Raw genomic sequence first — 18,596 nt, 5'->3', positions numbered from 1 at the left:
GGAAGATAATAGAGCAACTACAACTCTAATACAACACTCTAATTGAAGGTGCTTGGACCACATCGTGTCTCCATATGGCAAGATAATAGGGCTTTTCAAACCCAAATACAACACTCTAATTGAAGGTGTCCGGGGCACTCTAGTAATATCTCTATATGACAATATAATAAGGCATTTATAACCCAAATAAAACACTACAATTGAAGGTGTTTAGACCACTCTAGTCGTGTCTCTATATGGCAAGATAATAGAGCATTTACAACCCGAATACAACATTCCAATTGAAGGTGTTTGGGGCACTCTAGTAGTGTGTCTATATGACAAGATAATACAGCATTTACAACCCTAAAACAACACACCAATTGAATGTGTTTCGAGCACTCTATTAGTGTCTCCAAATGGCAAGATAATAAGTCATTTACAACCCTAATACAACACTCCGATTGAAGGTATGTGGAGCACTCTAGTCGTGTCTCTATATAGCAAGATAATAGGACATTTACAACCCAAATACAATACTCCGATTAATGGTGTTTGGAGCACCATAGTAGTGTCTTCAGATGGAAAGATAATAGGGCATTTACAACCCTAATACAACACTCCAATTGAAGCAATTTTGAGCACCCTAGTAGCATCTCCAGATGGCAAGATAATAAGTCATTTACAACACTGGTATGACTCTCGAATTGAAGGTGTTTCGAGCACTCTAGTAATGTCTCTATTTGGCAAGATAACAGGCCACTTACAACCCTAATACAACACACCGACTGAAGGTGTTTGGAGCACTCTAGTATATATGGCAAGATAATAGGGTATTTACAACCCTAATACAACACTTCAATTGAAGGTGTTTCGAGCACTCTAGTAGTATCTCCATGTGACAAGATAATGGGACATTTACAACTCAAAAACAACACTCCAATTAAAGGTGTTTGCACCACCCTAGTCATGTCTCAACATGACTAGATAATAGGGCATTTGAAACCATAAAACAACACTCTAACTGAATGTGTTTTGAGCACTCTAGTAGTGTCTCCATATGACAATATAATCGGGTATTTACAACCCTAATACAACACTCCAATTCAATGTGTCTCGAGCACTCTAGTAGTGTTTCCAAATGGCAAGATAATAAGTCATTTACAACCCTAATATAGCACTCCAATTGAAGGCATTTGGAGCACTCTAGTAATGTCTCTATATGAAAAGATAATAGGACATTTACAGCCCTAATACAATACTCCAATTGCAGGTCTTTGGACCACTCTGGTCGTGTCTCTATATGGCAAGATGATAGGGCATTTAAAACTCTAATACAGCAACCCAATTGAAGCTGTTTTGGGCACTCTAGTAATGTCTCTATATAACAAGATAATAGAGCATTCATAACCCTAATACAATACTCCAATTTAAGGTGTTTGGAGCACTCTAGTAGTGTCTCCATATGGCAAGATAATAGGGCATTTGCAACTGTAATACAACAGTCCAATTGAAGGTGTTTGCACCACCCTAGTCGTGTCTCAATATGGTCAGATAATAGGGTATTTACAACCCCAATACAACACTCCAAATGAAGACGTTTGGAGCACTCTAGTAGTGTCTCCATATGACAAGATAATTGGGCATTTACAACCCTAATACAGCACTCCAAATGAAGGTGTTTGGGCCACTCTAGTCGGTTCTCTATATGGCAAGATAATAGGTCATTTACAACTCTAATACAACACTCTAAATAAGGTGTTGGAGCATTGTAGTAGTGTCTCCATATGACAAGATAATTGGACATTTACAAGCCTAATACAACACTCCAATTGAATGTGTTTTGAACACTCCAGTAGTGCCTCCAAATGGAAAGATAGTCATTTAGATTCCAAATATAACACTCCAATTGAAGGTGTTTGGAGTACTCTAGTATTGTCTTTATATGAAAAGATAATAGAGCATTTACAACCCACAACACTCAAATCGAAGGTGTTTGGACCACTCTAATCGTGTCTCTATTTGGTTAGGTAATAGGGTACTTAAAACCCTAATACAGCACTCCAATTGAATGTGTTTTGAGCACTCTAGAAGTGACCCCAAATGACAATATAACAGGGTATTTACAACCCTAATACAACACTCCAATTGAATATGTATCGATCACTCTAGTAGTGTCTCCAAATGGCAAGATAATAAGTCATTTACAACCCTAATATAGCACTCCAATTTAAGGCGTTTGGAGCACTCTGGTAATGTCTCTATATGAAAAGATAATAGGGAATTTACAACCCTAAGACAATACTCCAATTGAAGGTGTTTGGACCACTCTAGTCGTGTCTCTATATGGCATGATCATAGGGCATTTCAAACTCTAATACAACAATCCAATTGAAGATGTTTGGGGCACTCTAGTAATGTATCTATATAACAAGATAATAGGACATTTATAGCCCTAATACAATACTCCAATTGAAAGTGTTTGGAGCACTCTAGTAGTATCTCTATATGGAAAGATAAAAGGGTATTTACAACCCTAATACAACACTCCAAATGAAGGTGTTTGGAGCACTCTAGTAGTGTCTCCATATGACAAGATAATTTGCCATTTACAACCCTAATACAACACTCCAATTGATTGTGTTTTGGAGCTCTCTAGTAATGTCTCCAGATGGCAATATAATTGAGCGTTTACAATCCTAATATAACACTCCAATTGAAGGTGTTTGGAGTACTCTAGTAATGTCTCTATATGAAAAGATGGTCATTTACAACCATAATACAACACTCAAATTGATGGTATTTGGACCACTCTAATCGTGTCTTTATATGGCAAGATAATAACGGCATTTACAACCGTAATACAACACTCCAATTGAAGGTGTTTGGACCACTCTAGTAAAGTTTTTATATGGCAAGATAATATGGCATTTACTACCCTAATACAGCACTCCAATCGAAGGTGTTTGGAGCACCCTAGTCATGTCTCTTTATGGCAAGATAAGACAGGCATTTACAACACTAATACAACACTCTAATTGAAAGTGTTTGGAGCACTGCAGTGAGGTCTCTCAATGGCAAGATAATAGAGAATTTAAAACTCTAACACTACATTCCAATTGAAGCTGTTTGGGGCACTCTAGTCGTGTCTTTATATGGGAAGATAATAGGGCAATTACAACTCTAATGCAACACTCCAATTGATGGTATTTGGAGCAACCTAGTAGTGTCTCTGGATGGCAAGATAATAAAGCATTTACTACCCTAATACAACACTCCAATTGAAAGTGTTTGGACCACTCTAGTAGGGTCTCAAGATGGCAAGATAATAGGAGCATTTACAACTCTAATACCACACTTCAAATGAAGGTGTTTAGAGCACTTTAGTAGTGTCTCAATATGACAAGATAATTGCGCATTTACAACCCTAATACAACACTCCAATTGAATGTGTTTTGAGTACTCTAGTAGTGTCTACAAATGGCAAGATAATAAGTGATTTACAACCCTAATATAACACTCCAATTGAAGGAGTTTGGAGCACTCTAGTAATGTCTCTATAGGAAAATATAATGGGGCATTTACAACTCTAATACAACACTCTAATTGAAGGTCCTTGGACAACATCGTGTCTCTATATGGCAAAATAATAGGGCTTTTAAAATCCAAATACAACACTCCAATTGAAGGTGTATGGGGCACTCTAGTAATGTCTCTATATGACAATACTATAGGGCATTTTTTTTCCTATTAAAACACTACAATTGAAGGTGTTTAGACCACTCTAGTTGTGTCTCTATATGGCAAGATAATAGAACATTTACAACCCTAATACAACATTCCAATTGAAGGTGTTTGGGGCACTCTAGTAGTGTCTCTATATGACAAGATAATACGTCATTTACAACCCTAGTACAATACTCCAATTGAAGGTGTTTGGAGCACTCTAGTTGTGTCTCCATATGGCAAAATAATAGGGCATTTACAACACTAATACAAGACTTCAATTAAAAGTATTTGGAGAACTCTAGTCGTGTCTCTATATAGTAAGATAATAGGACATTTACAACCCAAATACAATACTCCGATTAATGGTGTTTGGAGCACCATAGTAGTGTCTTCAGATGGTAAGATAATAGGGCATTTACAACCCTAATACAACACTCCAAATGAAGGTGTTTGGAGCACTTTAATATTGTCTTCATATGACAAGATAATAGGGCATTTAAAACTCTAATACAACACTCCAATTGAATGTGTTTTGAGCACTCTAATAGTGTCTCCAAATTGCAAGATAATTAGTCAATTGAATGTGATGGCAGCACTCTCGTAATGTCTCTACATGAAAAGATAATATGGCATTTACAACCGTAATACAACACTCCAATTGGAGATGTTTGGGGCACTCTTGCAATGCCTATATGGCAAGATAATAGGGCATTTACAACCCTAATATGCAATCCAATTCAAGATGTTTTGAGCACTCTAGTAGTGTCTCCAGATGGCAAGATAATAGGGCATTTGCAACCCTAATACAATACTCCAATTAAAGGTGTTTGGAGCACTCTAGTAGTGTCTCAAGATGGCAACATAATAGGAGCATTTATAACCCTAATACAACACTCCAATTGAAGGTGTTTGGAGCACTCTAGTAATGTCCCGATATGGCAAGATAATATGGCATTTACAACCCTAATATAGCAGTCCAATTGAAGGTGTTTGGAGCTCTCTAGTAATGTCTCGATATGGCAAGAGAAGAGGGCATTTACATCCCTAATACAACACTCCAATTGAAGGTGTTTGGGGCCCTCTAGTAATGACTCTATATGTCAAGATAATATGGTATTTACAACTCTAATATAACACTGCAATTGAAGGTATTTGGAGCACTCTAGTAATGTCTCTAGATTGCAATATAATATGGCATTTAGCACCCTAATAGAGCAGTCCAATTGAAGGTGTTTGGAGCACTCTAGTAATGTCTCTAAATGGCACGATAATACGGCATTTGTAATCGTAATACAACACTCCAATTGAAGATGTTTGGAGCCCTCTTGTAGTGTCTCCAGATGGCAAGATAATATGGCATTTACCACCCTAATACAACACTCCAATTAAAGGTGTTTGTAGCACTCGAATAGTATCTCTATATGGCAAGATAATAGGGCATATACAATCCTAATACAACAATCCAATTAATGGTATTTGGAGCACACTAGTAGTGTTCCCAGATGGCATGATAATAATGCACTTTAATACAACACATCAATTGAAGGTGTTTGGAGCACTCTAGTAATGTTTCTATATGGAAAAATAATTGGGTTTTTACAACTCTAATACAATACTCGAATTGAAGGTGTTTGGAGCACTATAGTAATGTCTCTAGATAGTAATATAATAGGGCATTTACAACCGTAATACAATACTTCAATTAAAGATTTTTGAACCACTTTAGTAGTGTCATATGGCAAGATAATAAGGGCATTTAGTCGTGTCTCCATATGATGTTTGGAGCACTCTAGTCGAAGGTGTTTGGAGCACTCTAGTCGTGTTTGGAGCACTCTAGTCGAAGGTGTTTGGAGCACTCTAGTCGTGTCTCCAGATGGCAAGATAATAGAGGCATTTATAATCCTAATATAACACTCCAATTGAAGGTGTTTGGAGCCCTATAATATGTCTCTATATGGCAAGATAATAGGGCATTTGCAACTCTATTACAACACTCCAATTGAAGGTGTTTTGAGTACTCTAGTAATGTCTTTATATGGCAAAATAATAGGATTTCTGCAACTCTAATACAATACTCAAATTGAATGTGTTTGAAACACTCTACAAATGCCTCTATATGGCAATATAGTAGGGCTTTTATAACCCTAATACAATACTCAAATTTAAGGTGTTTGGAGCACTCTAGTCATGTCTCTATATGGCAAGATAACATAACATTTACAACCCTAATACAACACTCCAAATGAAGGTGTTTGGAGGACTCCAGTAGTATCTTTATATAGCAAGATAATAAGGCTTTTACAACACTCCAATTAAAGGTGTTTGCACCACCCTAGTCGTGTCTTCGTATGGCAAGATAATAGGGCATTTACAACATTAATACAACAGTTCAATTGAAGGTGTTTGCAGCATTCTAATAGTTTATCCATATGACAAGATAATGGGGCATTTGCAACCTTAATACAACACTTTAATTGAAGGTGATTGGAGCACTCTAGTCGTGTGTATGGCAAGATAATCGGGCATTTACAACCGTAAAACCGCACGACAATTGAATGTGTTTTGACCACTCTGGTCTTGTCTCTATATGGTAAGATAATAGGGTATTTTCAAACCTAATATAACTCTCTTATTGAAAGTGTCTGGAGCACTCTAGTCGTGCCTCTATATGGGAAGATAATAGTTCATTTACAACCCTAATACAACACTCCGATTGAAGGTGCTTGGAGCACTCTAGTAGTGTCTCTGGATGGCAAGATAATATGGTATTTACAACCCGAAGACAGCATTCCAATTGAAGATGCTTGGAGCATTCTAGTAATGTCTCCAGATAGCAACATAATAGAGCATTTAACCCTAATAGAATACTTCAATTGAATGTGTTTGGAGAACTCTAGTAGTGTCTCTATATGGCAAGATAATAGGGTGTTTACAATCCTAATACAATACTCCAATCGAAGATGTTTATAGCACTCTAGTAGTGTCTCCAAATGGCAAGATAATATAGGCATTTACAACCCTAATATAACACTCCAGTTGAAAGTGTTTGAAGCCGTCTATTAATGTGTCTATATGGCAAGATAATAGGGCATTTACAACCCTAATACAACACTCTAATTGAAGGTGTTTGGAGCACTCTAGTTGTGTCTCTAAATGGCAAGATAATATGACATTTACAACCCCAATAAAATGCTCCAATTGAAGGTGTTTGGAGCACCCAAGTAGTGCCTTCATATGACAAGATAATATGGCACTTACAATACTAGTACAACTCTTCAATTGAAGGTGTTTGGAGCACTCTAATCGTGACTTTATATAGCAAAATAATATGGCATTTACTACCCTAATACAATTCTCCAATTAAGGAGTTTGGAGCTCTCGAGTAATGTCTCCAGATGGCAAGAGAAGAGGGCATTTACAACCCTAATACATCACTAAACTTGAAGGTATTTTGGATCACTCTAGTAAAGTCTCTATATGGCTAGAAAATAGGGCATTTAGAACCCTAATACAATACTCCAATTGAAGGTCTTTGGAGAACTCTAGTAGTGTCTCTAGATGGTAAGATAATAAGGCATTTACAACCCTAATACAACACTCCAATTTAAGGTTTTTGGAGCACTCTAGTAATATCTCCGGATGGCAATATAATAGGGTATTTACAACTCCAATACAACACACAATTGAAGGTGTTTGAAGCACTCTAGTAATGTCTCCATATGGCAATATAATTTGGCATTTGCAACCGTACTACAACACTCCAATTGATGGTGTTTGGAGCACTGTAGTAGTATCTCCAGATAGCAAGATAATAAACCATTTGCAACCATAATACAACATTCCAATTGAAGATATTTTGAGCACTCCAGTAGTTTCTCCAAATGGCAATATATTAGGGCATTTACAACCCTAATACAACACCCAATTGAAGGTGTTTGGAGCACTCTAGTAGTGACTCTATATAACAAGATAATATGGCATTTACAACCCTAATACGACACTCTAATTCAAGGTGTTTGGAGCACTCAACTAGTGTCTCTACATGGCAAGATAATAGGGCATTTACAACCCTAATACAACATTCCAATTGAAAGTGATGGGAGCACTCTAGTAATGTCTCTATATGGAACAATAATAGGGCGTATACAACCCTAAGACATCAATCAAGTTGAAGATGTTTCGAGCACGCTAGTAGTGTCCCTAGATGGCAAGGTAATAGGGCATTTACTGTTGGGTTTGCGCGGTGCTAACCGGAAACCCGTTTAGGCTTAAGGTGCGGAATGACCGTAGAACAAAAATTTCTACGACCAACTTAAGCTCAGGATTAAACGGGGTATGTCAGGAAACTTTCCAAGGCGGTCCACCTTCAGTATTCCTTTGGCATCAAAACCCAATTTAATCCTTTTACAGATCTACTCCATTATTGATTTCTAAAACTTTAATCTACTTACCAATTAAATAGATTAATATAACATATTTATACCTTGTTTCCAAATCACAGTTGGAATGCAGACCAAGCGAGTAGAGCCTCACCAGGGAAGGAATCGACTCGGAGTATCACACGTGTGATACCTCTATCGGTTATCCACCAGGACTAACCAGAGAGCGGTTTATTTCTTCTGCCAGAAATACCGTAAACCGCGGAATTCTGCAAAAACACTATTCACGAGGAAAAGACGAAAACCCGTAAACACGAATTTTCGGTTGCTCAGTTTCATCAATATGCAAAACTGACATACCGCTAAATTCGATAAAACACTATTCATCGATCCCGTAAATATTCTCCACAACAACCCGCAAGATTATACGTCAACTACGTATAACTTTCTTTTCTCAACCGAAACACTATTTGGAAGAGAAACCGAGAAAGAGAGAAAATACCGATTCGATTCTGCACGAAACGATACAAGTGAATTAGTGAATTTCTCTCTACATGCACCCCTCTATTTATAGGCTTTTGAGGAGGTTCGCAAAAGACCGAAATACCCCTCAACTTATGCCTATTTACAAGATATGCCATTGAATGGATAAGGATGACATGTCATGTGGATAAGATCGATGACGTGTCATCTGGATAGGATCGATGACATGTCATGCGGATAAGCACGAATCTGAAAAGACTCGAATGCCCTCGGCCCGAATACAAATAATATTCGTATAATTATTCTGAACAATTATATATATTTTTCTGCGGTTGTTTGTTTCGGTATCGATGACGTGTCATCTGGATAGGATCGATGACATGTCATGCGGATAAGATGAATCTGAAAAGACCCGAATGCCCTCGGCCCGAATACAAATAATATTCGTATAATTATTCTGAACAATTATATATATTTTCTTGCGGTTGTTGTTTCGGTAATTTAGACAACGTGTCCTGCACATTTATAAATTAACCGGTTAACTTTTATACAGCGTGTCACACACGTTTATAAATTAACCAATGTTTTTGCTTGTTATTTTTACATAACATTTATAATTTAATTATAACACGTATAATTAATTATAACCATCTTACTATTGATCATAACCAATTTATAATCAATCACAATAAGATTCTCCGATTAACTCCTATATGGTGTGACCCAATAGGATCTGTGTTATGTTGGTAAATAGAGTTAAAACTGTTTTAACTTCTATAATCATGGGTGGCATCTGGCAACACATCATGACCATCCAATTACACAGATGATGCTGTACTTTACAATATCACGATCCAGTAAACAATTTACTTGTGTCTGTTCTTCTGTCTCATAGCTATCAGATCAGTTTCAAGGTAGATGTGTGTCATCCTTGCTAACTGAATCTTTTCTTGATCTTGAGCAGATTATCAAATATAATTACTCTTGTAATTATACTGCTAGCAGATAATCTTACTCTATCAAGGGGCCAAGTGATGCCATAGCTCGTATAGAGATACGAGGGACAAATAGTATTCTTGGTAAACTATCACTTCCTCAGCTAAGCTATACATATGGAAAAGCTACCGTTATGACTGCTTTTTACGGACAGCGGTAGATAACAATCATACATACATATTTCTCAGTGGGAACGATAAATACCTCATACTGTAGAACGTGACACTGAATGAAAATATAAATGACACGAACACAATTTTATTTAATGTTTCATTCGGGGTATGTCAAATACCATGTTCCTAGAACATCTATCTATGTGATTAAAATGACATCTCGTGTCAGGTGGTTTGTAAAACTTAACCATCTTTTAATCCACATACTAACCTTATCGCGGTAATTAGTGTTCCTGCTAATTACCTTGGTCAGTGACTTTTTAAGAGTATATATTATCTATATTATGGAGTTTCACAATTTCAGTCATGAACTCGAAATTATCCATAAATTCAATAATACTCAAGGCAACAAAATGGTATTAATCATCCAATTCATGAACAAAGCTTTATGATAAATTATCGTATTATTGACTTCTAGATTATTACACTAACATTTACATCCCTAATACAACACTCCAATTGAAGGTGTTTGCAACACTCTAGTAATGTCTCCAGATGACAAGATAATAGGGCATTTACGACCCTAGTACAACACTCCAATTGAAGGTGTTGGAAGCACTCTAGTAGTGTGTCTAGATGGCAAGATAATAAGGCATTTAAAACCCAAATTTAACACTACAATTGAATGTGCTTGGAGCACTCTAGTAATATCTCTATATGGCAAAAAAATGGGATATTTACAACTATAATACAACACTCCAATTGAAGGTGTTTGAAGCACTCTAGTAAGGTCTCCAAATGGCAATGTAATAGGGCCTTTACAACCCTTATATACACTCCAATTGATTGTGTTTAGAGTAGTCTTGTAGTGTCTTTATATAGCAAGATAATAGGGCGTTTACAACCCTAATAAAACACTACAATTGAAGGCCTTTGGACCACTCTAGTAGTGTCTCCATATGGCATTTACAACCCTAATACAATATTTCAATTAAAGGTGTTTGGAGTACTTCTGTAGTGTCTCTATATTGCAAGATAATAGGGCATTTACAACCCTAATACAACACTCCAATTGAAGGTGTTTGCAACGCTCTAGTCGTGTGTTTATATGGCAAGATAATAGGGCATTTGCAACCCTAATGCAACACTCCAATTGAAGGTGTTTGAAGCACTCTAGTAGTGTTTCCATATGGCAAGATAATAGGGCATGTACAACCCTAATACAACACTCGAATTGAAGGTGTTTGGAGTCCTCTAGTCGTGTCTCTATATGGGAAGATAATAGGGCATTTACAACCCTAATACAACACTCCAATTGAAGGTGTTTGGAGCACTCTAATCGTGTCTCTATATGGGAGGATAATAGTTCATTTACAACCCTAATACAACACTCCAATTGATGGTGTTTGGAGCACTCTGGTAGTGTTTCCAAATGGCATAATAATATGGCATTTACAACCCTAATACAACACTCCAATTGAAGGTGTTTGGAGCACTCTAGTAATGTCTGCATATGGCAATATAATAGGGCATTTACAATTCTAATACAACACTCTAGTTGAAGGTGTTTGGAGTACTCTAGTAGTGTCTCTATATGACAAGATAATAGGGTGTTTACAACCCTAATACAATACTCCAATCGAAGGTGTTTAGAGCACTCTAGTTGTGTCTCCATATGGAAAGATAATAAGGGCATTTACAGCCCTAATACAACTCTCCAATTGAATGTGTTTGGAGCACCTTTGTAGTATCTCCAGATAAAAAGATAATATGGCATTTACAATCCTAATACAATACTCCAATTGAAGGTGTTTGGAGCCCTCTAGTAATGTCTCCAGATGGCAAGATAATAGGGTGTTTACAACTCTAATACAATACTCCAATTGAAGGTGTTTGGAGCACTCCTGTAATGTCTTCATATGACAAAATAATAGGGCATTTACAACCCTAATACAACACTCCAATGGAATGTGTTTGGATGTAAACCGGCCGGATAGGATAACCGTCTGCGGTAGCACTTCTGGGTCGCATGCGGATGAAGGCATCCGTACGGCTGAAGCTGAATGTCGGAATTGCATCGTTTTATGACTGTTTTAGCTCTAATATCATTGAAAATCTGCAATTCTTTAAAATCAAGTGAAATAACAAAAAAGAATCTGATTCTCTAAAAAATAAGTAATTGTAACTTGATAAATGACAATATTTTTGGCTTAATAATAGGAAAAATAACGACTTGTTTCATCCTTATCATTGAGCCCCGATCATAGAGTCCTCTATAAGTGCTCACCTGAGCAATGCCGCAGTGCAGCTTGAGAATAGTACAAGTCTTTCACATATTGAGGGTCTTTTTCTGTTTAGATTATATTTTGTTTTATTTCATTTTTATGTTTTAGTATATGTGTTTTTTGTTGATGTCCAATAGATATGTTGGTTTGCCAGCTTTTAGGGTGTGTGTTTACTTGCTTTCTTTAGATAGTTATTGTTAACGTGGAATATATTATTCTCTGATTTGTTTGTAGTATTTTTTGTGACTATAGTGAATTAGAAATATATTTGAAAACACAAAATTTATATAAATAAATACTTATTTTAAATATTAACGGTTTTAAATTTTATGATTATGGAGCTATTAATTTCTTTGATTCATTGATGCTATTAAATGACATTCATTCTCTTAATTGCCATTAATAGAAATGGTAAAATGTTTAATTCTCTAATTGTACTTACAAGAATGAGATAGTATCTACGAGGGTAAAAAGTGGCTATTTGTGAAGGTATACCGACAGAAAAGTGCATTTTCTATTAGCAACGGTAGTATTCACGAGGGTGTACCAACAGTATGGGAGAGTATCCGCAATCAATGGTATAAAAACAACAGTTTTGTAAAATACTTAATAAATAGTAAAAATGTTCAAACAAATGTAAAATTTTATATCCAAGCATATTTTAATATAGATACATGTGGAACAGTTTGAATCGATTGTTAGATTTTTAAAATTACAAAATCAAATTATTGTAAGATGTTGTAACTTACAAACTTTGTTAGTGAATATCCCTCCTCATTGTTAAATGTATTTATTATATAATAATCCGAATCCGCTCTATTTGCTTCCTTATATTTCGTTCAGTTGAACGTATAAACTTTGCAGTGGAACTAAATATTAATCACTCCGGTCCAGACCGTCCATTTTATTTTATTTTTCGCTCCTGGCGCTCCTGCACGCAACAATTTTCCATTCTCCACTTGACAGTTCTCTTTGTCATTTCTAATTTTATGAACGTCTCCAATTTTTATTTTTATTTTATTTTTTTATTTATTTTTTCTTAATTTTTTATTTTTGTTAATTGATATTTGTATTACTCAATTATCCGATAATTTTTCTTTTTATATCCGTATTAGTGAATTATATGTTCCGTATCCCTATCATTTAAAAAGTATTTGATTTTAAATTTTGTTTTTGAAGGACGATTTTAAATTTTGACATTCAATAGACAGATATGAATTTGGTATGAGCATTATCCGCTCTGTTTACACCCCTAGTCTGGAAGATTAATAAATAGGGAAAAAGATGTTGGTAGTATAGAGTTTTGTTGGGCTAACTATTACCTTTTTTTTTTTCCTTATATTTGATTAAGATACGAACTAAGGATCAAAGATGTAAGTTGTCTTTTGTAAATGAAATAACTAGTTAATGCTACTGTACAAGAGACGTACAAGTCTAGCACTATTGGTTAAATTATTTTTTTCGTCAAAAAACTCGTAGAATTCGATTTCATGCTTAAAAATAAATGAGGGTTCAAATGGCTCCATTTTTTGCACCTATGTTATACCTTCATTTTTTTAAATTTTAATAATTCAAAATTTAAAATTTAAAAGTCAAAATAAAACCGTTAGATGTGATCTACATCATTTTATCTATGCACGTGTAAAAAATATAACATTTTGAATTTTATTTTGATTGTCATCAAGAGCTTATAAAAAGTGCACTAATGTGGATGATTTCTAGACGTTGATTTTTGAACTTATTGATTCATATGAAAACAAAATTGAAATGTAATAATTTTTTATGAGCACATAGAGAAAATAACTTAGATCAAGTCTAATGATTTTATTTTGACTTTTAAGTTTTTAATTTTGAGTTATTAAAGTTTAAAAAAAAACATAATGGAGGCATTCGAACCCTCCTCAAAATAAATTCGCCATTAAATGATATGAAACATCTAGCGGGCTAGTGACTAGTGTCTAGTGTCTGGAGCAACCTTGAAGCGTCACAGGTTGCGATGTTCATGATACTGGCATGGGGAATATGGAAAGCAAGGTGTGCATTTCTGTTTCAAAATAAAACATGTGATCCAGAAAGAACTCTTGCAAATGCACTTGTGCAAGTTGGTAGCCAAAAACTGATACTGTCACAACCTACTCCAAAGGAGCATGCGGGCTTAACGGCCATGAATCTGGCTAGATTTTCGGCATCGGGCTACTGTTGCCAGTCAGATGGTTCCTTTGATCACAATGAAAATGGAGGAGCAGCTTTTGTTTGCAAGCATGATGGGATCCTTATCGGCTATGAGCTCAATCCTTTTGTCAAAGCAACCTCCCCCTTCCACATGGAAACTATTGCTTTACTAATGGCCATCCAAAATGCAGTGAATTGGCGAATTGAAGAATGTGTCTTCTATACGGATTCTGAGACTCTGGTAAAACTCTTGGCCTCTGACTCATACACTCAAGCTTTGCAGGCAGTGGACTGGCGATCTTACTCTGAATTGATGCGTGTTGTGTTACTGTTAAAATCGAATGCTCATTACCGTTGTGTTTTTATACCTAGAGAAGATAATCTCGTGGCCCACCAGCTAGCCAATGTGGCGAGATCAGGGCAATTTTACTACAAGGGGTATACATACCCACTCTTCTCTACTTTTGAAAGTGGCTGTACCAGTAGAATCCCTAGGTAGATGCAATTTCATGTACTGGTACTATAAACTTGGTGTAACACTCTGATGGTAATGGAATGGCCTAAGGGCGCTTTTTAAAAAAAAAAAAAAACCTAGCGTCTAGTGAGCTGATTTTGGTCCCGACAAGGACAGTCACGTTGATAATTTCATTATGACAATCAGAAGTGAAAAGCACAAGAGGGAAGCTTATTTTGCCACCATAAATGATCTACTTTCAGAAGAAATTAGTTGCAATTAACTAGTGATTAAGTCGTAGTCAAGTATTTTGTTTGATCAGATCTATCTTTGTCTCGCAGTAAGATTTGAAAGGAATATTGAACACTTTACACAATGTTGTGCCATCCTGTACAAATGTGTTTTTGTTGTATAATATTGATATAAGCTAGGTTCATAACATCTTCATGACAAATTTAGAGGTAGCACCAACTCCCTTGGCTGCAACTTTGACGATAGCTCTATGCCGGTATAACCTGAAATAAATCGACACCAATTGTTAACATGAATAATATGAAACCTTCACTTTTTCCTGTGAAATGCTATTCAGTACTTTAACAATTAAATTATAAATCACAAACTATGCAGCTCCTACTTTTAGTGCTATAAACAACATAATCATAACCCATCACTAATTTTATACTTTATTTTGTATTATTCATATTATATTTCAGTTTACTACGACTGTTAAATGTTTTTGTTTTTTGAGTTAAAACCCGTAGGCATGCATTGAATTTAAATAAGGTTTGAATTACAACGAAAGCTAATGATAAATTAAAAATTACCCTAGCAGTTGAAATCTGCAAATTCCCCCTGTATCTATTTAAGGAATGTAAAGTACATTGTTAAAAAAAATAAACTACCAACTAAATGTTGATGGATGTCCAGAATGGATAACTGGATAAACTGTTTAAAATTTGCTTGAAGTGTGACTTCAACCAGCAGGGGTTTAATATTGGCATCTTACCAGCACTACTTTATGGGCATGATCTGACTAGTACAGTAATGCCCATAAAAGATGTTTCAAAAATAAAGAGTAATTAAGAAAAAAATATTAACTCACCCAGCTAAACATATTCCCCAAGTGGATAAGGAGTATATGACCTTCCCAGCCTCCCATATATTTTTCAAATTCATCCTCTGCTTTATTCCAGCTATAGCTCTTGTTACAGCTACAATTCGAAGGAAGAAAAAGAATCATCTTTTCTTGTGTGTGAACATTGTTCAAGATTTAAGACTTCTCTGTCTCATACCACAGCCAACTGTACAATAAGATCTGAAACTGAAAGATTCCTTTGAGTGCTTCTTCACAGAACTTAACGTGCAAAACCTTTATATCTTTCTAAGACCTCAAATAGCATAAAATGACAAATTTTTAAAATAAATAATAACATAGCATTGACGGAATGGTGTAAATTAGGTGAGAATGTAAATGAATAGATGAGCATGTTGTTAAGCTACCTTTGTGCAACTCCTGAGGAGACAATGTCTGCAATAAAAGAAGACTGTATGTTACACACAGATTTTTTAATATAAGCCCAAATGAAAAAAAGCAAATGTTAAATAGTAAATAGAAATATTTATTACTTGTATGTTCAGGCCCTAATAATTTTGGTGGGGATCAGACACCAAGTTGTAATAAGCAGTATGTATTGGCTAGTGAACCCGACAGATTGGTACAATTTTGTAATAATACAAGCAGCTTTCAACCAATGCTGGCATTCAAAGTGAATTTTTGATATAGTGTTTAAGGCCACTTGCCTCAGTGCAAGCATAAACTTTAGAAAGTAAAAGAAGAAGAAGAATGAATGGAACCAATTATGTTATCAGAAATACCATAACCAGTATAATTTAAAGAAACAAGTTACAGGTTTGAAAGAATAAATAATGAACCTTAGATTCAGGATTCTCAAGGATGCACCGTGCAATGAAGCTGGCGATACCATCAATGACATTTTCTTCACTGATTATAACATAATTCTCATTATCAATTCCACTAGGTTCCTCAAGATTTTGCGGGTCCAGCTTCTCAGTGACCCAAACCCACCAGCAAAGTTCTCCATTGACATTTATCGAAACATCTCCACTGCTCTCTTCAATTCCTGATTGCACAATGAAGGATAAATCCATAAGAATTTCAAATATATACATCTTCCATGCAAATCGGCAACCATTGGAATGCCTGATTTAAGTCTTACAAATTCTGGTAATTTGTGCCAAATTTGTAGAAAAATGAGTAAGTAGGTACCATTACCAATCACAGTTCATGCAAGTATATTTTTCCTATGGTAACATTTGGAATATTTTGTCTGATCATAAGCATATCGAAGTGTCATTTATTTGGACCTTAATTTTATAATATTTATTGTGTTGGAGAAAGAAAAATGACATTTATATCGATCATAATAATGCCCTTATTAAGTGAATATTCAGAAGAAGAAAAATGTTGGATGCTAGTTGGATAGAGTATCTATTTGCAAATACGAAATTCCCCATGTAACTTGGGGTGTAATTTGCAAAAAGAAGTGTAAAACTTGAATATAGATCTTAAACCTGATTTGGTTGGCTCAATAGACTCCTGGTGGAGTGATTCGAGATTTTGAAGGTAGCTTGAACTATCCACAGAAGCAATAAGGCGCTCGTATATCTGTCAAGACAAATATTAATTAATTCAGTATAATGACATCATTAAGCAAGGTTATTTAGTGCTTCATGTTCCATTAAGCCTCAACTATGCAATGGATCACCGAACTCCAATGGACAACGGATTCAAGAAGACTCAATACCGACTAATCCATTGCTCAATGCTTTATTACAAAGTTGAGAGTTTTTTTTTTTTTTGGACTACAAGGTTGAGAGGTTCAATGTAACACTCGCCATAACAAACTAAGTACAAATTAGAGTCCGAAGCTTTACTACAGGTTTTTCCTGTAAATATAGCCATTATTGTAATTATTGATGTAAATTCCCCTAATCTTCTCAACATATTTTGTTACTTTGTCCAAGCCTAATTTTTAAAATTGGACAACTCCGCCAAGAAGCCTCAAGAAATTACTCTCATTTTGTTTCAAATTGATTGCTTCAAACTGAGTATTCATACTTGTGGAGCTTAGATCTTTCTCAAAATCCAGATTTACCTAAATGAACTTGAGAACAAAAAACAATGAAGACAAATCTTGCAGATAATCTACAAGTACCACTCATAGTCACAGGGATCAAATACCAAACAGATATATAAAAGGGAACTAAGAAATCTAATTCGACTTACATCAGGAGGGCAATCTTTAGAAAAAGAAGGAGCTTTATAAATCGACTGTAGCACGGCTAAATTATCTGCTAACTGTGCTTTCAACCTAAGATTCTCAGAACGAATCCTCTCCAATTCCTCCTCCTCTCCCTTCTCCGGAAACGCCAAGGCCGGAGATTCCTCCGGTGAGGCCTTGACGCGGTGGTGTCGGTGTTCCAAGGTGTGCCACGCCACGTCAGCCATCTCGATCACTGCCCCGACCACTTCCATCGGAATGGTACCATGCGTTCCGACCATCTTTCTATGCAGGTAGAATTATTCTTACTTTTTCTACTTCTCCTCTTTGATCGGGTATGAACTATTGAGGAAATCGAAGCCGTGCAATGGAAGAATCCGTTGACGTGTAGGATTCTCCGATTTTTTTAAAAATACCCAAATAATAAATAAAATTAATAAAAATAACCAGAATATCAAGAAATTTCTAAAAATACCCCCCCCGCGGATAATATCCGCGCCCCAGAATATTAATTCCCCCCCGCGGATATTATCCGCGCCCCGGACTGTAAATTACCCCCCGCGGCACACGAATCTTGAAGCAAACCCGCGGCTCCGAATTTTTGCTTCCAAGCGCGGATATTATCCGCGGGCCGACCCCTTTATTTTCAGATCCGAAACACAGATCTTGAAGCACTCTTTCTTCTCCAAACCCTGACCTGACCT

The 18,596-nt window shown here is 35.9% G+C and overlaps 2 protein-coding genes across 3 annotated transcripts; one reads left to right on the top strand and one right to left on the bottom strand.

Annotated features, from left to right (window-relative positions):
* The first annotated feature begins 13,960 nt into the window (after nt 1-13,960).
* On the top strand, nt 13,961-14,635 carry LOC144559336 (uncharacterized). Its single transcript, XM_078308349.1, has one exon. It carries the CDS (start codon nt 13,961-13,963, stop codon nt 14,633-14,635), a length of 675 nt encoding a protein of 224 aa, XP_078164475.1.
* Nucleotides 14,636-14,847: 212 nt separating this feature from the next.
* LOC144559718 (elongation factor) lies at nt 14,848-18,283 on the bottom strand. Of its 2 annotated transcripts, XM_078308825.1 has the most exons (6): nt 17,898-18,278; nt 17,183-17,276; nt 16,523-16,731; nt 16,091-16,118; nt 15,693-15,801; nt 14,848-15,105 (listed from the first exon to the last, which is right to left on the bottom strand). In XM_078308825.1, the coding sequence occupies exons 1-6, from the start codon at nt 18,171-18,173 to the stop codon at nt 15,024-15,026; spliced, it is 798 nt and encodes a 265-aa protein (XP_078164951.1). In that variant the 5' UTR covers nt 18,174-18,278; the 3' UTR covers nt 14,848-15,023. The 2 variants fall into 2 exon arrangements, with proteins under 2 accessions (XP_078164951.1, XP_078164952.1); XM_078308826.1 differs by lacking the exon at nt 14,848-15,105 and having other exon boundaries at nt 15,722-15,861; nt 16,022-16,118; nt 17,898-18,283.
* Between the last annotated feature and the right edge of the window lie 313 nt (nt 18,284-18,596).

This window comes from Carex rostrata, chromosome 9 (assembly GCF_964058835.1).
Source record: "Carex rostrata chromosome 9, lpCarRost1.2, whole genome shotgun sequence".
Lineage (NCBI taxonomy): Eukaryota > Viridiplantae > Streptophyta > Magnoliopsida > Poales > Cyperaceae > Carex > Carex rostrata.
This window is presented reverse-complemented; position numbering and strand designations above follow the sequence as displayed.